Raw genomic sequence first — 24,253 nt, forward strand, 5'->3', positions numbered from 1 at the left:
GCATTAATTGTTAGGGAGGTCAAGTCTTGTGCTGAGACCTTTGCTAGTATTCTTTATTATATTGTAATACACTATCATCAAATATTTGCATAATAGGATGAAACTAATCACTTTCTGTGGAAAACCAGAGTTGGGTGACTTCGTTGGTGCAAAAACACATGAGCCATTGTCTGATTACCGTAATTGCACTTTTTTTGGGTCAATACTAACAGATTTGATGTCAAAATAAATACATGCTGTTATTAAATAACAATAGAGATACCAAGTCATGTTTATCATTTGAAACAAGACAACATTATGTAAAAATAATAATTTTTTTTTTTTTTCCCCTCACACTGTCATTGTTGAAAATTCAGAGGTTTCAGATAATTAACCCTTATGGAAGTCATACATTTATCAAACAATTGCTCGTCTTTGGTCACTTCATTTATTTCATCGGTTTAGTTATTTGTACAGATCTATACAAGTTAGAAACCATTAGTAAGGCTGTGATCGCAGTGTCACTGATTTGCTAAAACATAAATAAATGTATATATTTACATTTCTGCCCAGAGACAAAAAGGCACGGTCCGTATTTCCCTAACAGAACATTTAATGAGAACAATAACGCTTATGAAGTGCATTTCAGATAAAAAGGTAATAAGTATTTACACAAATAATTGCACTAATATTAACAAAAATTAATATAGAACATCGAAATAAAATAAAAAAACAATGTTCTCAGCAGCAGGGAATTTCTTCACATGGAGTACAGGGAGCATCAGAACCTGTAAGATCTGGTCAGATTGCAAACTAAATGAAATCCTCTGATACGACGCTGATCAGGAATTTCTTCGCTAGGATTTAATGCTCGTCCTTATAAGAGATATGTTGGGTATTGTTTTGTGAAGATTTCTCTGCATTCACATCCATATTCGAAAGAATCCAAGCACTACTGTGAGACATGTGAGCACTGAGCCTGGGGAAAATCAACACAGAGAACAAAACTGTCAGGAACACTTTATCAGAGACACAGCGATACTCTGATATGATCGAATGCTTTGCCTTTAACACAGAATCTCAGCAGTGAAGCAGATCATGTACTACTGACTTTCTGTAAATGTATAAAGTTTGCTTTTGTGATACACTGTGGCTTGTCAGGTCAAAGATCTGTGTACAAATGAGTCCCTTCACTGGGAATGTGTGAGAAAATGGGTAACTGATAAAAGCAATGAACAACACAATGACTTTCACCTCTGTCACTATGTAATTTAGCAGCAGATCCGGAGTCTGTGTGTTAATACTCCAAGCGTTCACTTGTTAATCAGAGTTCTTCCAGAGCTCACTGAGACATTCAACACAGCACTATTTACTATAGACTTCCACACCACATGCTGTGTATTTTTACCATAAAATGTTCTTAATATCTGACTGAGGGGGGCACGGTGGCTTAGTGGTTAGCACGTTTGCCTCATGCCTCCAGGGTTGGGGTTCGATGCCTGCCTCCACCTTGTGTGTGTGGAGTTTGCATGTTCTCCCCGTACCTCGGGGGTTTCCTCCGGGTACTCCGGTTTCCTCCCCTGGTTCAAAGACATGCATGGTAGGTTGATTGGCATCTCTGGAAAATTGTCCATAGTGTGTGGGTGTATTAGAGTGTGTGTGCCCTGCGATGGGTTGGCACACAGGGTGTATCCTGCCTTGATGCCCGATGATGCCTGAGATAGGCACAGGCTCCCTGTGACCCGAGAAGTTCGGATAAGCGGTAGAAAATGAATGAATGAATGAATATCTGCCTGATTAGTTAAGACGTGTGTTTGACCCTCAGCCTGACAGAGAGGATCTGCTGCACTGCTGCGTGTTGGTGTATTGTATGCAGTCAATGTATTGGAGGATGACGTCAGGCATGAGGATATATGGAACGGAATTGCCTCTAACATTAACGCAGGGATCGCTTTAGTATGTGTCAACGCACATTTGTAGCGCCTTGCTGACTAAACAGTTATGCAAATCAATTGGATTTAAAATTGAAGCTATTATCAAGTTCAGAAACAAATGACATGAAGCAGTTTGTGAGGCAAAAGAGTCAACATTTTCCCCTTTTGCTTATTTTCCAATTCTCATCCACTAGCCAACTCTCAACTTTCAGCTACCAGCCAAGGACGGTGAACTTGTTTGCCCTCCACTGCATACGTGACCTCACAGACAGACACTTATGACTGGTTAATGTCGCTGGATCCCACTCAGACAGACAGCACGGCTAATTTCACTCACTATACACTGTACCACGGATGTCACCAGGATTTTAAAATGCTCCCTCTTCCTCTGCACCATTTGAGAGCCTAAAGAGTTGAATCTTATAGGTTGCCTGAAGCAAATGGTCTGAAATGCTGGATTTCTAATTTAAGTGTTGCGGAAGTCGAGTGTCTGAGTCGTCAATAGCTCGATTCAATTTTATTTTATTACATAATTTATTTTATTATTGTATTTTATTACATTTCCTCAAAGCAGCTTTACAGAAACATCTAAGATTTGATCCCTAATGAGCAAGCCAGAGGTGATGGTGGTGAGGAAAAACTCCCTTAGACAATATGAGGAAGAAACAGGAAGCCATCCTCATCTGTGTGACATTGTATAGTGTGATTATAAATCATTTGTGTGTACTATATGTCAATATAATATATTTTATATAACAATAGTGCAACTGTTTAACAATCCGTTCATTCCAGTTTTGAAATAAGTCTATCTTGTTGACATTAGCAACTGTTCACTGATGGAGACTTTAGTGCAAAACTGTTTGCAGTCTGAAAGCTGTGATTTCTATGTGATTTTATCAGTACTATGTATCTTTAGGTTGTCCAGCAGCAGCAAGTGATGTGGTTTCTCATCAAGTGCGGTGATGCGGCTCTGTAGGTTAATGTCGGAGCCCATAAAAGTTCAGCTAGCAAGTGTAATTAAACCGTAACTACTGTATAATGAACTTTTATTAACATATCTGAGAGAAAAGTTTTCACTGTACAGCTCCATTCATGTTATTGAAGAGAAGGTTTTTACTGTACGAGAATAACTCCTGTTACCTGCTAGATATTTAAAACTGTCCAGTTTGTGAGATTCCAACATGGTTTTTAGTCCGGCTACTTCGGTATCGATTTTCACATTACTCTGAGTCACCAGGCGGTCCTGTTCAGCAAGCTGACAAAGAGGGAAAACATACAATTACCTGCTTTAATCTAGCAGTCTTTACGTTCATGTCTCTTATCTGTTCACACATCACAAAAGTCTTAAATTGTTAAGTAATGTTAATGTTTTCCCCCTTAATCCCAATTTTAAGGAAGACAAAACTGAACACTTTCCATCATGTGCTCCCATTCATACCAATTCCATCATGCTGTTTCTGGTCTCCAGAATCTTCTTTTCATGCTCTGACCTCTGTAATGCAGACGTTTACGGTCAAATAAAATATTCCTCAAATATACGAAAAATATTAAATTCATATAAGGTTTAATAAATAATTCTGCTCTAGTTTTCACCAGTGTAGAACGTACCTTCTCTTTCACCTTGCTTTTTTCCGTGTTTACATCTAGCTTGTTGTTTAAGCGCACTTTATTCAGCATATCCTATTCGTTCAGGAGAGAACGAAAAAACTATTCAAATATATATGGAGGTTAATTGGGTTATAGAGCAGATTTTTTAGAGGCTGTTTAATCGCATATTGCATTTTAAAGCAAGGTTGCTCATGTACAATCACATGAAAAATTACTGGTGTTGTTTGTAACCGCTCACAGAAACAACAATTCTGACTCAACTAATCACTTTGCTTCTTTGGATTAACAGTTAACTTCACCTTTCATGTCAAAACCGTTTGGATAAAAATGTGGAGGCTGCTGACCAACAGTGACGGTCACTACATTCTAGCATTACAATTAGCAAAAAAAAAACAAAAACCATTTCTACTTACTGAAAGCTGCATGTTCAATTGTGAAAGATCTACTTTAATTCTCTGCAAGAGAAACATAAAAAAAAGCCTTCTCGTCATGTATTATACCAGCAATAAGTAAAAAAAATCAAAACATAGCACTTACATCGTTCTCGGCCAGTAAAGCGGAAAATTCACTTTTCTCCAAAATGATCATGTCTTTTTTTACTGCTGCAATGTGTGACATTATCTTCTGTAGCATGATTTCCTGTTGTATAGCAAACAGAAACCATAAGTGTGATGGATATCGATGCCACAAATAATGGAAGCTCATACAATCATAATGTGTATTGTACATTGGAATTATTAAAAATAATAACTGAACCAAATGAATTATTCCAGTCTCTGTATAAAAATGTGAATACATGTAGTGCTACTGAAATATATATATATATATATATATATATATATATATATATATATATATATATATATATATATATATATATAATATATATACACAGTATATTAGGACAGAAGTATGGTGTCCGTCCAAAATGTTTCACCTCCTAGACATCGAGCATGTCAGGATAAAGCTATTGTCATACCTGCTGAGACTTAGTGACCATATCACTATACATGATGTCCATGTTGGTGTTGGTTGTATTGAGCAGTACTTTAACAATAACCTCAGCCTGCTGCATTGTGAACCCTAAAGGAAAGAAACGGAGCTTTATTTGGTCTCAGACTTCAATTATTGAACTTATTACAAAGGAAACTTGAATACAAATAAACGTACGAACCGCTCGCTTCCAGGAGTTGGACCATTGCATGTGTATCAAAGAGAAGTGTTCTGTGGCCAGATTTTGCAAGGTTTGAGCTGGTCATGTCATACTGCATCACTTTAGCAGATGTGCTCAACTCTGTAAAGAACAGGTTTTAGGATGAAATATTTGAATGTAAAATTTCAAAGGCAAACTTTATGTCTTGAATATCTTTGTTTTGTTAGATTTGTTTCCAGTCTTCTTCCTATTACAGTTTGGCTTAATCTATCTCAGATCTCTGTCAGGATAATCCCCAATATCAAACCAAGTAAAAACAATATTAACATTTTTAACTAGGACTATATTTTAACTATTATCACTTATCAGTATTGTTTGTCCCGCCACACACTTCGTAGTTCTTAAATTTAAACACTCTTCTTGACTACATTTACAAATAAATAGTTAGTGTGTGTGTGTATTTTGCTCTGTACAGTTCAGTACAGTTAGTGTGTGTGTGTGTGTGTGTGTGTGTGTATTTTGTTCTGTACAGTTCAGTACAGTTATTGTGTGTATGTGTGTGTAGTACAGACAGTTCAGTACAGTCATTGTGTGTATGTGTGTGTAGTACAGACAGTTAAGTACAGTTATTGTGTGTATGTGTGTGTAGTACAGACAGTTAAGTACAGTTATTGTGTGTATGTGTGTGTAGTACAGACAGTTCAGTACAGTTATTGTGTGTATAGTACAGACAGTTCAGTACAGTTATTGTGTATGTGTGTGTAGTACAGACAGTTCAGTACAGTTATTGTGTGTATGTGTGTATAGTACAGACAGTTCAGTACAGTTATTGTGTGTATAGTACAGACAGTTCAGTACAGTTATTGTGTATGTGTGTGTAGTACAGACAGTTCAGTACAGTTATTGTGTGTATGTAGTACAGACAGTTCAGTACAGTTATTGTGTGTATGTGTGTGTGTAGTACAGACAGTTCAGTACAGTTATTGTGTGTATGTGTGTGTAGTACAGACAGTTCAGTACAGTCATTGTGTGTATGTGTGTGTGTAGTACAGACAGTTCAGTACAGTTATTGTGTGTATGTGTGTATAGTACAGACAGTTCAGTACAGTTATTGTGTGTATGTAGTACAGACAGTTCAGTACAGTTATTGTGTGTATGTGTGTGTGTAGTACAGACAGTTCAGTACAGTTATTGTGTGTATGTGTGTGTAGTACAGACAGTTCAGTACAGTCATTGTGTGTATGTGTGTGTGTAGTACAGACAGTTCAGTACAGTTATTGTGTGTATGTAGTACAGACAGTTCAGTACAGTTATTGTGTATATGTAGTACAGACAGTTCAGTACAGTTATTGTGTATATGTGTGTGTAGTACAGACAGTTCAGTACAGTTATTGTGTGTATGTGTGTGTGTAGTACAGACAGTTCAGTACAGTTATTGTGTGTATGTGTGTGTAGTACAGACAGTTCAGTACAGTCATTGTGTGTATGTGTGTGTGTAGTACAGACAGTTCAGTACAGTTATTGTGTGTATGTAGTACAGACAGTTCAGTACAGTTATTGTGTGTATGTGTGTGTAGTACAGACAGTTCAGTACAGTTATTGTGTGTATAGTACAGACAGTTCAGTACAGTTATTGTGTATATGTGTGTGTAGTACAGACAGTTCAGTACAGTTATTGTGTATATGTGTGTGTAGTACAGACAGTTCAGTACAGTTATTGTGTGTATGTGTGTGTGTAGTACAGACAGTTCAGTACAGTTATTGTGTGTATGTGTGTGTAGTACAGACAGTTCAGTACAGTTATTGTGTATATGTGTGTGTAGTACAGACAGTTCAGTACAGTTATTGTGTGTATGTGTGTGTGTAGTACAGACAGTTCAGTACAGTTATTGTGTGTGTGTACTACAGACAGTTATTGTGTGTATGTGTGTATAGTACAGTCAGTTCAGTACAGTTATTGTGTGTTTGTGTGTAGTACAGACAGTTCAGTACAGTTATTGTGTCTATGTGTGTAGTACAGACAGTTATTGTGTGTATGTGTGTATAGTACAGTCAGTTCAGTACAGTTATTGTGTGTTTGTGTGTGTGTGTGTGTGTGTGTGTGTGTGTGTAGTACAGACAGTTCAGTACAGTTATTGTGTCTATGTGTGTAGTACAGACAGTTATTGTGTGTATGTGTGTGTGTGTGTAGTACAGACAGTTCAGTACAGTTATTGTGTCTATGTGTGTAGTACAGACAGTTATTGTGTGTATGTGTGTGTGTGTGTAGTACAGACAGTTCAGTACAGTTATTGTGTCTGTGTGTGTAGTACACAGTTATTGTGTGTATGTGTGTGTGTGTGTGTGTAGTACAGACAGTTCAGTACAGTTATTGTGTCTGTGTGTAGTACAGACAGTTATTGTGTGTTTGTGTGTGTGTGTGTGTGTGTGTGTGTGTGTGTGTGTGTGTGTAGTACAGACAGTTCAGTACAGTTATTGTGTCTATGTGTGTAGTACAGACAGTTATTGTATGTGTGTGTGTGTAGTACAGACAGTTATTGTGTGTTTGTGTGTGTGTGTGTGTGTGTGTGTGTGTGTGTGTGTAGTACAGACAGTTCAGTACAGTTATTGTGTCTATGTGTGTGTAGTACAGACAGTTCAGTACAGTTATTGTGTCTATGTGTGTAGTACAGACAGTTATTGTGTGTATGTGTGTGTGTGTGTGTGTGTGTAGTACAGACAGTTCAGTACAGTTATTGTGTGTGTGTGTGTGTGTGTGTGTGTGTGTGTGTGTGTAGTACAGACAGTTCAGTACAGTTATTGTGTGTGTGTGTGTGTGTGTGTGTGTGTGTGTGTGTGTGTGTGTGTGTGTGTGTGTGTGTGCGTGTGTGTGTGTGTGTGTGTGTGTGCGTGTGTGCGTGTGTAATACAGACAGTTCAGTACAGTTATTGTGTGTATGTTCCCCAGTAAACCCCCTCTCACCTCCCTAACACACACCCATTAGTAGAGTCCTATCTAAGGTGTATTAAACCCCGGATTTACCCCCAACCCTGACGAGGATAAAGCGGTATAGTGACATATTACCTCTGCCCAGCGACCACACACCTTTCCCATGTCCACCTCCACTGGGTGACCGAGTCACGTGTCTCCTGTTTGCTCCTCTGTCAAAGCAAAACAAATAACATATCTGTTTTCTTGTGCCCTGAAAACTGTCCAAAAGTATCGCGTTGTAACAACGACCCAGAAACATTATATACGTGGTTTTGTTTTGTGGTAAATACGGTGCTAAATAAAATCCCCTTGAAACTGTTCTTGCACTCGGGTATCAAACTTCCGGATACACAGTGTTGTGCGTGCGTAAGGTCATACGTCATGACGCACGGACGCAACTGGTTTAATAGTTATACACTCACCGGCCACTTTATTAGGTACACCTTACTAGTACCGGGTTGGACCCCGTTTTGCCTTCAGAACTGCCTTAATACTTCCTGGCATAGATTCAACAAGGTACTGGAAACATTCCTCAGAGATTTTGGTCCATATTGACATGATAGCATCAAGCAGTAGATTTGTCGGCTGCTGCGAATCTCCCGTTCCACCTCATCCCAAAGGTGCTCTATTGGACTGAGATCTGGTGACTGTGGAGGCCATTTGAGTACAGTGAAATCATTGTCATGTTCAAGAAACCAGTCTGAGATGATTCGCGCTTTATGACATGGCGCCTTCTCCTGCTGGAAGTAGCCATCAGAAGATGGGTACACTGGTCATAAAGGGATGGACATGGTCAGCAACAATACTCAGGTAGGCTGAGGCATTGACACAATGCTCAATTGGTACTAATGGGCTCAAAGTGTGCCAAGAAAATATCCCCCACACCATTACACCACCACCACCAGCCTGAACCGTCGATACAAGGCAGGATGGATCCATGCTTTCATGTTGTTGACGCCAAATTCTGACCCTGCCAATGTCGCAGCAGAAATCGAGACTCATCAGACCAGGCAACATTTTTCCAATCTTCTATTGTCCAATTTTGGTGAGCCTGTGCGAATTGTAGCCTCAGTTTCCTGTTCTTGGCTCAGGAGTGGCACCCGGTGTGGTCTTCTGCTGCTGTAGCCCATCCGTGTTGTGTGTTCAGAGATGCTCTTCTGCATACCTCGGTTGTAACGAGTGGTTATTTGAGTTACTGTTGCCTTTCTGTCAGCTCGAACCAGTCTGGCCATTCTCCTCTGATCTCTGGTATCAACAAGGCATTTGCGCCCACAGAACTGCCACTCACTGGATATTTTTTCTTTTTCGGACCATTCTCTGTAAATCCTAGAGATGGTTGTGTGTGAATATCCCAGTAGATCAGCAGTTTCTGAAATACTCAGACCAGCCCGTTTGGCACCAACAACCATGCCACGTTCAAAGTCACTTAAATCACATTTCTTCCCCATTCTGACACTCGGTTTGAACTGCAGCAGATCGTCTTGACCATGTCTACATGCCTAAATCTATTGAGTTGCTGCCAGTGGATTGGCTGATTAGAAATTTGCGTTAACGAGCAGTTGGACAGGTGTACCTAATAAAGTGGCCGGTGAGTGTATGTATATATGTATATGTATGTATGGAATTACAAATAAGTTTATATTTTACAGATTAATACACAAGTTCTGGAAATGACTGTAAAAATTTACAAATTACATTGCCAAATTATTTCTGATTAAAATGTTGTTAGAATAAAATAAAACAAAACATCAACAAAACAAAAAAAAATCATAACTTATGACGTCATGTTTTCCCATTATGCCGTCATAACACATCTCTATAACGCATTGATTATGCAGGCGCACACTGCAGAGAGGAGCTTTTCAAAGCTCAAGCTGATTAAAACCTACTTGAGGTCTACCATTGGCCCAAGAGCATCTCAGTGGACTTGCTGTCATCAGCATCAATAATGATGTTTCTCAGAATTTGTCGTGTGATGCAGTCATCCATGACTTTTCTTCAAAGAAATCCAGGCGTGTTTAGTTTTGAAACTGTTCTGTAATTAAGATTATTGCATTTTTTGTCGTTTGCCTCACACCTCCAGGGTTGGGGGTTCGATTCCCGCCTCCGCCTTGTGTGTGTGGAGTTTGCATGTTCTCCCCGTGCCTCGGGGGTTTCCTCCAGCTACTCCGGTTTCCTCCCCGGTCCAAAGACATGCATGGTACTGTAGGTTGACTGGCATCTCTGGAAAATTGTCCGTAGTGTGTGATTGCGTGAGTGAATAAGAGTGTACCTTACAGTATAAATAAAATTAATTCTCCTTAATTTTGTTTTTGAGACATGAATAAATCTTTATACATAGATTTTAGTCTGAAAGTCACACTTTATTAGTCACTAAGGAAGTGGTTTAGTTGGGTTATCAAGGGCAATCCGCCAGCTATAGTTTAGGGATTCTATTAGCCTGCCTTTAATCAGATTAGTTGTGGCACAGAGGTCACTCACCTGTCATGCTTAAGTGCTTGTTATGAATTATGGGCTATAAGCATATGGGCTGACATGATGTATAGGCTGAATGAACACATTGATGGCAGATGCACGGGCTGACACAAATGACAAAAATAAAGCTGATGCATCAGTTTATATTAGTCATTAGAGGCTTTAAATCTAAAAAAAAATTGCTAAAAGACATCTTTCATCTAAAAGCCATTTTAACGATGCTTTTGCTATGCAACAAATTGTGCATGTAAAAGTGAGTTTATGAGACATTTCAGTGTTAGAGATTGTAATAACTCATATGTAACTTGTACATTTTTGATTATGATATATATTACATAGCATTTTATATGTATTTCTGGGTGGCCTATACCATGCAATTATACGTTTCTATTTATTTCACCATCCATAGATCTGATCAAGGGGTCTGTTTGTGGCGTTGTGGAGGTAGTGCTGTTTTCTCAGGTTTCAGCATAGCTGCACCTCTCAGCAGCAGATAATGAGCTTAGCCACTCTTGCTTGCGTACATCAGTGCACAGGGGTCAGTTTCTGGATTAACACATCGCTTACAACTTAACCAGCAATCTCTCTATATGTTATCTGTGTTTTTGGAGCACTGTATATCTTTTTTGTAAATTTTTGGACTTGAAACATTTGGATCAGCCTTTAGATGAACTACAAGTTGTCAGTTGGCCACTACAAGTGGGCCCCTAAACAAATGAGCAAGAGAAGGTGAATCTGGACAAGTGAATCTAAAGTGGGTGAGAATCCCACTGTTTCAGATACCAGGACAGGGGCTTGCCTCAGCCACCCAAAAGAAACAACCTTATGCTACTTGCTAATAACAAGGTCTCTGATGATGGGAGCTCAGCACAGTCCCTTAATAAGGGGCAAGTCATGGTGGACTCCCTCACAAAGGTGGGTTACAAATAGTTTGTTCCTTAATTTCCTGAACCAGTTTACATTACATTATTTAATCTCATCTGCTTGGCCAATGCTTGTTTATTTTTACTGATGTAAATAAGGTTATTATTTGTGCTGGATTATATGAGGCAGATTTTGTTTCTGTTTGTTACTGTCCTCTATACTGTATCTATCACTTATACAACCCAGTTCAACAAATGTTTGAGATCGTTTGGATTATTTGCTGATTTTTAGCCATACCTTTTCATCCTGTGTCCTTATTTGCTTTTGAGTAAAGAAATAATGTTTGAATAAAAGCATCTTGAAATATCACATGCCATATCGCCTTAGGGAAAAGAAGCACTATATCTGTATAGGGGCGTTCTGTGGTCCACTTTAGAATTGTTTCTACTGTAAGTGGAGGATCTACGGCAAAACATTTTGAATTAGATCATCAGTAACGTGTTTTCTACCTGCAATATATACCTTATCCTTCCCTTTATATGATATTTACTTGAGGGGAAAATTGTTGGAAAATTTATTATTCATTGAATTCATTATTCATTTTCATTATAACAGGGGATGACCAAGGAAAATAGAAAATGTCACAGTAGTGAGGCCAGACTAGTGGAAAACTATCTGTGTTCTGTGTTTCATCAGCCTATAGAGCTCTGAGATATGGCACAGAGCCTTAATACTCATCCTGATATAACCCTCTTATGACAAGTAGATTATCAATAATATTTGTGACCACACAAACTAAACGATAAAGGGAAAATGTTTGACTGCCAATTTTATGGAATAGATTTTTTAAAGATTTGTATGTATCTTAGCTGTAACTTTACTTTGCTCAGCAATAAGACACAAACAAGTATACTTTTAATTAAAGAACATGTGATAAACTAAGGACTGCTGACTCAACTATAATTTTTTTGTGCTGTAAGGATGTAAAGAATTCTTGCTTTTCCTCATTAATGAACCATTAATCTTTGCTAGACTATTTTAGTTCAAGGCCTTAAAGTCCCCTTACATGATTTATTCAACCAAACTGACATGTTCATTACCAAAACCAGCACAAACTTAATCCTTAAAGGTCACAGCTTATTACTCAGATGCTTCTCCTTAAGCATATTAGTTTCTAGTGTAACTTAATAAGAAATGATAGATATATAAGGAAAATTATAATTAAATATCATTCATAAGACATCAGACAACTTACTGAGATCATAAACAGTATATATGTATGTTTTGTATCTTCTTGGATGTTGTAGGTGGTGGCGTGTTATCGGCACCTGGCTTCTTGTGTTGGAGGATGCACAGACAGTAAGAGTCTGCGCCGTGAGCTGCAGCAAACACGTGAGCGTGTTCAGACACTCACACTGTCCTGTCGTGACCACCTAACAACCCAACTGAGAGACAAGACCCTGTCTGATGAGGAAAGGAAGGTGACAGAGCTGCAGTGGGTGGCCTTCTCCTCATGCTTAGAGCTTTTTTATGCAGACATGTGCAAAGTTTATCACATGGGCAACTGTTTTTCATTGGCCATCGACAATGCCACGGTGAAGACAGGCATACAGGGTGAGCACAGAGAAGCACATTCATAAAGTGGAAAATATTTCACTGTACTTATAATACCTGTCATTAAACTATGTACATGACTATGCTTTCTTGTCTATGCACTGTGTACACACTGCATCAAAGAAATGTATCAGCTAAGTCTACCGTATGTATGAGGAAGTCTGGGAAACCTTTTCACATTTTTTAATAGACCTCTTTTGTATGTAACTCAACTACAAGGCAATTTAAAGCATTTGTGGGGACTATTGTTTTTTTCCTATGTGAGGAAATAACACTTGGAGGTTTTTTCCCCCACCATTTTAAATTGCCTCTAAACACAACAAGAAACTAAGCATTTCCTCGTAATTTTGATCAATTCAATCATTTTATTTATATAGTGCTTTTAACTATGGCAATTGACACAAAGCAGCTTTACGTAAATATATTTTACATCTAAATTTATCTCTAATAAGCAAGCCAGAGGTAATGGTGGTGAGGAAAAACGTCCTGATACGATATGAGGAAGAAATGTTAAGAGGAACTAGACTCATCTGGATAAAGCAATAATATAAAGACTGTGTTCTAATTAATAAATTAGGTAATAATTTAAAAAACAAATGATATAAAATAAAAACATATATGTATTACGTGTGTGTAATGTAACATCAAGTGACATGAGGTGCTGGCATAGGCGTAATATCGTTACATTTTATTTTAAAAATTGAGCCGTTTCTTGTGCCAAATAAGCAACCTCATAATACTAATTCATATTTTGCTTCTAGAAAATGAGAATATAAATATACCTCAGCACAAAAGGTTCAGATGTCGATTGTTCCGATTGTTGGATTGAAAGAGCAAATTAGCACTTTTGGCCATAAATACACGAAGTGCGAGGGCCCTGGATGCTGAACGCATTATTGATAAATTTGGCATCAACCCCAACAACAGTGCTGATTTGAGACTTCAAATAGTAAGTGGTAACTACTCAGTGCTGTAGGTGATGCAAAATCGTTGGAAGATTGTTTAATATTGTTATTTGAGTGCTTCTTTAATTTCATAAAATAATAATAATAATAATAAAAAATAAGTTGCACTGTCCTGGTGGTTTCAGACTCAAAATAGTAAATTGTAATTATTATTAAGTAGTATCTGGTAAATATAACCCCAGTGATTTAGTTGAAAATAAATAAATAAACAATAAAAACGAGTAAGAATATAAACCGAAGACCTATATTGAAAATATTATTTGTAATGACTCAGGTCCCCCTATAAACTGGCGTGCCCTCAGCACCTGCGTTTAAATTCTCTGGTGATGCCCCTGACACCAGGTAGTGTAATTGTAAATAATTTCCTTCTATAACTTTGTACTATATGGTCAGCAGGTACGAATCAGGAAATTGATTGTTCTGTTGAAGCTATCAACTGTTCACTGATGGAGATTTTGAATTGCAGTTCAAAGCTTTCAAAGCCACTTCATGGTTTATAAGAGGTATCCACTGCAATCCCATGCGTCTCCAGACTGTCCGTGTCAGAACATCCTCAGCAACAAATGGTCTCCAAGTTATGAGACTCCAACTAGAAGAAGCTGAGAATCAGAGTGACCTGTCCATGAAAACGTCAGGCTCAAAGTCACTGATATCTCAGAAGTAGCTTGTGTAGCTCAACATAGAGAGAAAGTGACAGAGAAAGAAACACAGATTATTAGGTATGCTTATTATCATGTCATTTTTAAGTACAATCTGCAAGTAATATAAATAAAATTTGGTCTCAGTTCAGGCACAGAATTATCCGATGGGTTTCCCAGACTTCCACACAGTCAAGGTAACACTAGGCCAAGAAGCTTAGTGTTTTACTTTGTTTTTTCCCCTCATAATTTTTACACTAATAATTTGAATAATTGTCTATAATGTGTAGGAGGTACGAAAGAAGTAGCAGCTCGTGCTCTGAGCGTGCCTGATCTGCAGGAGGAGCATGGAGAGCAGACAGCTAGTATGGAGGGTCTTGAGCAAAGCCAGCTGGAGCAAGAGATTGCGCATGTAGACCACATGCTTGAAGACATGGAGATGAAGGTGAACGTGCTGCGCTGGACAGTGGAGGCACGGGGGCCACAGTACAGTGACCCGGTCAGCACAGACAGCACTTCCCTGGGGCTCCTGTGCACTGATGAGGAAGCACAAGCACAATTCTGTGACCGGAGCCAGATATTTGTGGTGATGCTGTTAGGTGGTGTGGCAGTCATTGCTTTGGCATTATCACTGTGTATAGTGTTCTTGGTCTGAAGCTTGAAGAAGAAGAACCTTGAAATCTCTGAAATGTTCCAAAGCCTACAATGACTGTGTTTGTTTCTCACATTAAAGTCTGAATTTCAGACTAGATAAAAGCAAATCTCACTGAGAAAGACTGAAAAAAATGGAAAAAAGAAAGAAAGAAAAAATTCAGAAACATGTCATTAGTTTATTTCCTGATTCACCCTGTAAAGTTATGCTTCATCAACAGCATATTAACTGTTGTTAGCTGTTGTTAAGATTGTAATTATTAATAAATAATGTAATAATTGTGACTATTAAGACTACTTGCCTATTAATTACTGTTAGTTTATTGTTTGGTTTAATGTGTCAATGTTGAAGTAGTCAAAGAAACTTTGCACTATTGAATGAGTTCTTGTTTCTTGCAATATTTCTTCATATATTTCAAAGCACATGAATTTATTAACAACTATAAATTGTTCGGGTCCCATACTGAAAATTGGAAAGGTATTTACTTATATGACTGAGTAAAATATTTATTAGAAAAGAGAATAATCCTTTCACTTCAGATCCACTTGATTTATACAGCAATATTGTTAGATCACAAATTCTTCCTGTGAACATTCTCTGGGAACTCTGTGGTAAAGATCAGCAACATGACACTTTATGGAGGATTTTCCCCTTTGAGACATGGAACATACTGTGAGGTGTACGTCTGATCTAACTCTGCTGGCTGACCTGAAGGCAGGAAGATATATGCTAATGTATATTATATATACATATGTCTATGTATATATGTAAAAAAAAACAACAACAAAAAAAACAGGTTCTGAACAAAGGCTTTTTGGGCAGTAATGTAGTCAGAATTTATATATATTGGGACATCAGGGAAGCAGCTTTTATTTTCTGGCCCAAAAAGTGAAAGCCAATATTTGTTACTGAATTCTTCAAGAATGCAAAATGACTTTCAACTGTAAATGCAGAACATGACAGTGTGGGGACAAATGTATAGTCATATACAATAAATTATTATATAATTTTGTAAGCTTCCTCTTTAGAATATGCTAAGAAACTAGCAGGGAGTGTGAATGAACGTCTTCTGACTAGCCACTCAAAAAAAGTGTGTAGTATTGTTTTTGACATTAACCCCGAATGGATGAAAAAAACAGATAATTACATAAATTTCACATTTTTATAGGCAGAGAAGCACTGACTGACCACTAAAAGACAAAATGAACATATATATATAAAAGAATAAAAAATAATAGAATGAAACAAAGCAATCTCATCATATAGTGAAAGTCTCATAAAAGATATTAAACATAAGTGAACAAAATTGCAGAAGTGAAAAAGGTGGCTGAATTAACATCTGTGTAGCTGTGGTCGCTGCTATGTGTACAGTACATGGACTGTACCAATAAGGTCAGTTTTCCATGACTCAAACATTGCTACCAAAATGTCTTGTAGTAGAACCAACATTGAGACCTTAATGAAGATTTTTTTTGCCACCATTTATTCAGGGGTGACTGGATAAAGATTTGCAGAAAGCTCACATTTTACACATTCACACTGGTTGAGTTCCTATGTCTTCTTATACTTTCTACTTTCTACTTTTCTGTCTACTTATACATAGTTGTTTCCATTCGGATGAATAAAGCTTAGTGAATTGGCCTGAGTTAGTGCTGTTCCCGGAGATAACCACACTGAATGAGGTTGCTGGAAGAATTCTGAAAAACATAGAAGCAAAGAAATTGGAGCCAAAGAATTGTTGTATATCGTATATAAAACTGTATTTGATATTTTTATGTACTGTATCAGTCAGCGTTGCTTACACAAAGCAGGTGTTTAGCCATTGCTGAGGATCTGACAAATAAAAATGATAAACTACATGAATAATTCTTAAAGTGGTACACTAATGAAGAGAAGACTAGGGCACCCTAAGGGCACAAACAAAGACCTGGGGACACCGTAAGGACACGAAAGAATACCTGGTCACACTCTTAGGATACAAAAGAGTCCTGGGGACACACTAACGACACATAACATTTGGTAGGCATGTGGTAGCCTAATGTTTAAGGCAGCGGTGTCCAATCTTATCTGGAAAGGGTCAGTGTGGCTGCAGGTTTTTATTCTAACCAAGCTGGACACTGCTGGGTTAAGGTGTTGGGCTACTTATTGGAAGGTTGTGAGTTCGATCCACCAAGCTGCCACTCTTGGGCCCCTGAGCAAGGCTCTTAAACCTCAATTGCTCAGTTGTATAAAAATGAGATAATTTAAGTCGCTCTGGATAAAGGTGTCTGCCAAATGCTGTAAATGTAAAACAGACCTGGGGACAGTCTAATGACACAAATACAGACCTTGGGGAACATTAAAGACACAAAAGCAGATCTTGTGACACCTCATGGACACAAAACAGACCTGGGGACACACTAACGACACAAAAGCAGACCTTGTGACACCTTATGGACACAAAATCAGACCAGGGGACACCCTAAGGACACAAAACAGACCTGGGGACACAAAAGAATACCTTTGTGTCCCCAGGTCCCCACATAAAAGCAGACCTTGTGACACCTCATGGACACAAATTCAGACCAGGGGATGGAACCAGAGACCCTGCCTTTCAACAGTACATTACATAACATCAAGATATTTTGGTTCTCTTACAGTGATATTTTTATATACAGCGTTATTAACTATAACTAATAAATTACTATTAAATACAGCAACTATAACAACTCTGACAGATTATTACACTGTAGTAAAGCTGTGTGCGGAACCTTTGAGTACGTTGCTTGTTTCTGGGGACCTGCTGTATGTTCTGCCTTCGTGTTTTTTTCCCCTCTTTAAGTCGTGTAACGGTTTCTGGTTTAAAGTATTTACACCAACCTAATTTTACTGTTTTATTCGGTCTCGTTTAACACAAGGACTCAATTACTCGGTGTTTTAACGCTTGAAGAAGAGCTGTTGCTCTGTAGAACAACGTTCCTAAGTGATTATTGTCTTTACGGGACGTTAAAAGAAGCTTGTTGGACATTATTGGGTATTGTATTAAAACAACAACAGAGCGGAAACCTGGAACAGATTGTTTTTAAATGTAGGTTACACAAACAAACAACAGTGTTTGTAAATACTGTGTGTTTATTTTAGTTTATTAAGTATTTGAGACTCGACCCCCAGGGTGTTTTTTTCCCCCTTCTCATCGACGTGTATTTGCTCCTTCTCCGTTTGTGGGTGGGTTAAAAACTAGGAAATACAGAGCAACTGATGACTTTAGACAGTTTTGAGGAAAGTGATTCAATGTTTTAAATGATATTTTAACTCTTAGGGATAGTATTCTTTCTGTTTTTTTTTCTCCATTTAAGCTGTTAATAAGCTCAATCGAAGAGAAAATGCACACTGACCCCCCACAGCATGTCAGATTGCACTGGACATCATGTCTACATTGATTGACCTCAGTTAAGAAAAGAAGATGTCCACTTGAGAGGAAGCTCAAGATTTACCTCATTCACAAGGCATTTGTCAATATTGTGACTTGAGGGACTGTGAGAGTCAAAGCCCAAGCCGTCTGTGCCATCCAAACTACTTCCTCCAGAGGACAATCATCGATCATATAGCTTCCTTTTCAATCATGCGACTGTCCCCTTTTCTTGCTGTCTTCCGGCCAGCCCTGCCGCTCATTCTGGGCCTATCTTTGGGCTGTAGTCTCAGTCTGTTGATGGTGTCCTGGACGCAGGGAGACACGGACGAGGTCTGCAGCGATCAGCTGCGTCTCGGACTTCTCCAAGGCGCTCAAGTCAGAGAACCCATGAGAGCAGACGGAGGTGACAGGAACGAGGATTTCGAGCCACGCATTGTACCCTATCATAAGGATCCCAGCAAACCACATAAGAAAGTGCTCAGGTGAGTAAAGCTTACTGATACGTCTTTCTCTGTTTTTGCTTTGATACTCGACGGATAGGTATTTAGCTACCTATTACCTAAAGGTTGTGAGTTCAAATCCCCAGGACTTTCAGAAGCTTTCTTTAATCCTCTATGATTTGAATTTTATTTTTACTTGTAGCAGCTTTGGATGCAAGCCTCAAATGAAAGTTTATGGTGTTATTGAGACCGGCCAGCTTGAGGTACTTTAACACATCACCAGTTAAGAGGGAAAGTTATTAGACATTTCACTGTTTTGTTGTTTCCAACACATCACAGGAACTGTATAATGATCATTACATAATAAAACATTTTCTCAAACATTGTACCTCAGGATATTTCAGCATGAGGCCATGCAGAATCTGGAGGAAGTTGAGAAATTTGCATCATGGGAAATATGATTTATGATATTTCTGCAGTTTTAAGAACATGCCATCTTGTGCTACCTCTGATGTAGAACATGCTTTTGTTAATGGGTTAAAACAGGATGTTTGTGGGTCATTCTGTGAAATGGTGGTCTTTCACAGATTAAAGGCTTTGGGCTACTGGTAAAAAGGTTGTTATTTCAAATTCCAACACCACCAAGGATCCTTAAACCATACACTTATTCGGCAACTGCTTAGCTGTGTCCTGTCCAGTTGTTCTTGATTTCCTTACATTTAAACCAACAACAGTTTATTAGTAGTTTACATGTTTCTTTAAATCTCCAGTGTTTCTGCCTCTGCCCTGTGTGTGTAGCATTTGCATGTTCTCCCCTTGCTTCAGGGTTTTCTTCCAGGTACTCCAGTTCTCTCTCCAGTCCAATGACATGCATTGTAGGCTAATTGGCATTTCTAAATTGTCCATAATGTGTGACTGTGTGTGAGATTGTGCCGTGTTGAGTTGGCACACCCAATTCTTTGTGCCCTGAGGTTCATGGAAAATCTTGAAAAAAGGCCAAATTGCTAATAGACATCTGCAGCACACATTTTCCCAGACCATGTTTTTAGAAGAAATGTATGTAACCTACAGAATTTTTAGAAGTTGTATGTAACGTTTTTATGTAACTATTGCAAAATACCTTGTGTTTTCAGACTACTAATACGTTTATGTGCAAAGTAATAAATTCATCACTACAAAAGTACAGCATGGAGGAAAACGCCTCTTGTCTTAGACGTACTTCCAAAACCGACATAACAGATAGATGTGAGATAGAGAGTTTATTTGTAATCTTATTCAGGTGTAAAGTAGAGCATGGTTGCTCTGGAGTGTAGAAAAATCATGCCACTGTGTGAATTCCATTTGCAGGTATGAAGTCTTTGCAGCAGTCCTAAACCAGTCTGCCATACACCTTCCATTATACTGACTGCTGGGTTGGTTAAAGTTATTGCGACTTAGTTATGCAATGAACTGGCAACATTGCAGAAACTAGAAATTATATGAGGAAGATGAAAACTGAAATAGTTTGCTCAGAAAACGGAAGCAGTATTACACATTTGTTTTCATAACAACAAATTGTGAGGAGGATGATCTTATGTTGAGATATACAAAAAAGAAAGAAAGATAAGAAAATGTTTAAATAAATTAAAAGCTTTGATTCATATAGCAAACATGGTGTGATATACAGAGACAGAATAATCCAAGGCATTTCTGTGATAGCTATATATATATATTTATCTCATTCTTCTAAGGATAACATTCAATTCAACTTTGTCTCTGTCTCTGCTGCAGGACCCGTTATATCCACACAGAACTTGGCATTCGTGAGCGCCTCCTGGTGGGCATCCTGACCTCACGTGCCACCCTTAACACACTGGCCGTTGCAGTGAACCGTACTGTGGCCCATCGCTTCCACCGCACCTTTTTCTTCACCGGGCTTCGCAGTGCCAAGCTGCCACATGGCATGACCGTGGTTGCCCATGGAGATGACCGGCCCGTCTGGCTAATGTATGAAACCATTCGCCACCTTCATCAGCACCATGGCAATGAATACGACTGGTTCTATCTGGCCCAGGACGACACATACACACAATCAGAGCGCGTCATGCACCTAGTGGGGCATTTAAGTGCAGGGCAAGATCTCTACATGGGTCGCGCAGAAGAGTTTATTGGCGGGGAAGAGCAAGCTCGCTACTGCCACGGTGGCTATGGCTACCTGCTGTCACGGAGCCTGTTGGCTCGGCTACAGCCGCACCTTGACGCTTGTCGCAATGACATCCTCAGCGTCAGGCCTGACGAGTGGCTCGGGCGCTGCATTATTGACTATCTGGGACTGAGCTGCATGGAAAAGCACCAGGTGAAACTAAAATTCCTCATGATATCTTGAATTTCAGGTCACAGATTGCTGATGATGGAGAAGCAGACATTGGTCTAATGTTTGTTTCCTGTCTTGTATCTTTTTACTGAATGTAGTTACCAATGTGACATACTTACTGATTATACTTCATTATACTTCCTGAGAATGAAGGCACATTCTATACTTTGTTGTTAAGATTTATCCGTACAAAATGAGACATATTAACTCAGCAGTGTCCAATCTTATCCGGAAAGGGCCGGTGTGGGAGCAGGTTTTCATTCCAACCAAGCAGAAGCCATACCAGAGTACTAAAAGCCAAGAACAACTGATTAAACAGGTGGAATCAGGCGTGGCTTCTGTTTGGTTGGAATAAAAACCTGCACCCACACCGGCCCTTTGTGGATAAGATTGGACACAGCTGTATTAACTGGAAGAGCACCCACAATCACACAGCTGTGCTCCAGACAGTCTGGCATGTCTCCGTGGCATGAAGTTCTCAGATTAATAGCAGTGAAAAAAAAAGAAAACACATTGCTCTATCATTGCAAGTTTTCTTATAATAATGCGAGAGCTATTCTGCTATTGAAAATCAGTCGAACCCTTCTAATTATCAGAACTGATAATCCAACAGCTCTTAATTCCTAACAGTTAATAGAATATCACACATCTGATTTTAAACTCAAGCCAATAACGTTGCTCCTATCATATTTCATGTGCTTTAGGAGGTGACCTACTATTACTTTGAGCTGCAGAAAAATGCCGACCCGGAGCGCGAGGACAGCATCCAGTTCAAGAACGCCTTCACCGTGCACCCAGTCTCAGAGCCTGCACTCATGTATCGCTTGCATAAACGCTACAGCCAGATTGAACTGGATTGGACCTACGCCCAAATACAGCAGCTACAGGTGTGACACTTGCCTTATAGCACAATGACATCACAATGCCATCAATAAATATATTATGTATATTAAGTACTACAAACTTCTGTTGTTTGAGTATTGGGGAATTCTCTCTAATATCCATACAAAGCAGAGAGACCCACTATAAAAATGAATTTATTGACTGTGGAATAGAAGTCATTTCCTTATTTATTTATTTGTTTGTTTGTTTTTTGTTTAGTTATTCACTTACTCGTGGTGTATCTATTCAATCTGTATCAGTACCCTGTCTACTTTGTCACAGGTTCAAATCAACAATCTGAGCGAGCTCACTCCAGAAGGCAAAACGGGAGCCACCTGGCCCATTGGGATCAACCCGCCATTCCGTCCCAAGACACGATTTGAAGTGATCAACTGGGAGTATTTCACAGAAGAGCACATCTTCTCTTGCGCAGACAGCTCACCAAAGTGTGAGCTCCGTGGTGCAGACCATGCAGACGTTAACTCCATTCTGGATACCGCTGTGGAACGTTTAAACGAGCGCTATCAACCACAGTTACGTTTCCGGAAGCAGCGTTTGTTGAATGGCTACCGCCGTTTTGACCCCACACGTGGTATGGAATATATACTAGACCTGGCCTTACAGGCCTTCACACAGAAAGGCCACAGTCAGGTGATTGCCAAGCGTGTGGGCTTGCTAAGGCCTCTTAGCACCATAGAGATTATTCCAATGCCCTATGTGACTGAAGCAACGAGAGTGCAGGTCATCCTTCCAGTTACTGCACGGGATCAGGACTTTGTGGGCAATTTTTTGGACACGTATGTGATGAACACATTGGACACGCGGGACAATGCTCTACTGACCTTCCTTTTTGTGTATGACCCCTTTGATGCACAAAGGGTCAGCCAGACAGATGTCTTTGCCAGTGTGAAATCTATGATTAGTGAGGTGGAGAAGCGCTACAGCGACGTGAAGATCCCATGGATCAGTGTCAAAACAGAGGTTCCCTCACAGGTCAAGCTGATGGACATCATCTCCAAGAAGCATCCAGTGGACACTCTTTTCTTCTTAGCAAGTGTCTGGACCGAGGTCACTGGTGACTTCCTGAATCGTTGCCGTATGAATGCCATCAGTAACTGGCAGGTCTTCTTCCCTGTTCATTTCCAAGAGTACAGCCCTGCTCTGGTGTACCATGACCAGCAACCTTCTGCAGCTTCATCCTTTTCTTCAGAGGCGCTCCGAGATGGCCGCTTTGACCGGCACTCATTTGATGAGGCCTGTTTTTACAATGCAGATTACATGGCTACCCGTACCAAGATGGCCAACGACATCATGGACAATGACGAGCTGCTGGAGAGCATGGACATTTACGAAATTTTTGTGCGCTACTCAAGCTTACATGTCTTTCGCGCAGTGGAGCCAGCTCTGATCCAGAAATATGTACGGCGAGCCTGTAACCCACGTTTCAGTGAAGATATCTACCATCGCTGTGTGCTGAGCAATTTAGAGGGGCTGGCTTCACGATCACACTTAGCTATGGCTCTGTTTGAACAAGAGCAGGCAAACAGCACCTAGTACATGTGACTGGAAAGGGAGGCAGACCTGCCTATGGGGAGTGTCTCGGGAGTCTCATTCTGCCAATGCAAACTGTGAAAACCAAGCTTTATTTTAATGATGAACTGAAGAACGTGTAAGAAGATAGAATTTGGGACTGTGTCAGTCAGTCAGTAAAGCAAACTCACTTTAAAACGACAACACTGATTAAATATATCGTATTCAGTAAGTCTGGACATCAAATTCTTTCTTAAAGTCTTAAAAAAAAATCTCTTCTATTCCTTCTTAATAATTTTTTCAGTGATCAAAGAGCCCATGGACCCAACTGGTTTTCCTAGTGGTACATCCTATGTCGTTTTCTTTCAGTGAAAGGGTGAAAACATTTATGTCTCATTTTGCCATAACAACAGGTCAAAAATCATGAACACAAGCTAATAGAGGTACATTGTAAATAAAATATAACATGACGACTGGAATATTATAGTACTATCGATTACATGCACTAATCCTATCATATGTAGTCAACACTGTACTCACAGTACAGATACATACAAAAAGCACAACTGCTCTAACATTTTTTTATTTTTAAGTTTAGACAACGATAAAGACTTGTTACTAAGTATGTTGCGTTTTTATCTAAGTTATAAATGTTAACTGGAACACTGTGCTCCATGAAAAGTGCATGTAGTGGCCTGTTGAGCCTTGCTGCATATTTTATCATAGCAATTACAACCAATGTGACTTGCATGTCAAAATGCAAACCATTTTGCTCTCTCAGCCATTCTATTCAGGTTCTATTAGG

The 24,253-nt window shown here is 39.2% G+C and overlaps 3 protein-coding genes across 6 annotated transcripts; 2 read left to right on the top strand and 1 right to left on the bottom strand.

The window, feature by feature from the left end:
• Positions 1–408: 408 nt before the first annotated feature.
• mcur1 (mitochondrial calcium uniporter regulator 1) lies at positions 409–8,024 on the bottom strand. 2 transcript variants are annotated; one of them, XM_027169071.2, is made up of 9 exons: positions 7,759–8,024; positions 4,696–4,815; positions 4,501–4,604; positions 4,059–4,160; positions 3,935–3,976; positions 3,522–3,593; positions 3,352–3,405; positions 3,054–3,168; positions 409–958 (listed from the first exon to the last, which is right to left on the bottom strand). In XM_027169071.2, the coding sequence occupies exons 1-9, from the start codon at positions 7,901–7,903 to the stop codon at positions 903–905; spliced, it is 810 nt and encodes a 269-aa protein (XP_027024872.2). In that variant the 5' UTR covers positions 7,904–8,024; the 3' UTR covers positions 409–902. The 2 variants fall into 2 exon arrangements, with proteins under 2 accessions (XP_027024872.2, XP_027024871.2); XM_027169070.2 differs by having other exon boundaries at positions 7,738–8,023.
• Positions 8,025–8,087: 63 nt separating this feature from the next.
• Positions 8,088–15,045, top strand: LOC113657393 (regulator of G protein signaling 9 binding protein). Of its 2 annotated transcripts, none has more exons than XM_047801069.1 (3): positions 8,088–8,454; positions 12,291–12,597; positions 14,491–15,045. In XM_047801069.1, the coding sequence occupies exons 1-3, from the start codon at positions 8,428–8,430 to the stop codon at positions 14,853–14,855; spliced, it is 699 nt and encodes a 232-aa protein (XP_047657025.1). In that variant the 5' UTR covers positions 8,088–8,427; the 3' UTR covers positions 14,856–15,045. The 2 variants fall into 2 exon arrangements, with proteins under 2 accessions (XP_047657025.1, XP_047657022.1); XM_047801066.1 differs by lacking the exon at positions 8,088–8,454 and adding an exon at positions 9,890–11,034.
• A 2,578-nt stretch (positions 15,046–17,623) lies between these two features.
• Positions 17,624–23,676, top strand: chpf2 (chondroitin polymerizing factor 2). 2 transcript variants are annotated; one of them, XM_027169474.2, is made up of 5 exons: positions 17,624–17,919; positions 18,188–18,725; positions 20,454–21,018; positions 21,741–21,923; positions 22,201–23,676. In XM_027169474.2, exons 2-5 carry the CDS (start codon positions 18,454–18,456, stop codon positions 23,470–23,472), a joined length of 2,292 nt encoding a protein of 763 aa, XP_027025275.1. In that variant the 5' UTR covers positions 17,624–17,919; positions 18,188–18,453; the 3' UTR covers positions 23,473–23,676. The 2 variants fall into 2 exon arrangements, with proteins under 2 accessions (XP_027025275.1, XP_047675078.1); XM_047819122.1 differs by having other exon boundaries at positions 17,624–18,725.
• Positions 23,677–24,253: the final 577 nt, after the last annotated feature.

Source organism: Tachysurus fulvidraco, chromosome 1, assembly GCF_022655615.1.
Source record: "Tachysurus fulvidraco isolate hzauxx_2018 chromosome 1, HZAU_PFXX_2.0, whole genome shotgun sequence".
Lineage (NCBI taxonomy): Eukaryota > Metazoa > Chordata > Actinopteri > Siluriformes > Bagridae > Tachysurus > Tachysurus fulvidraco.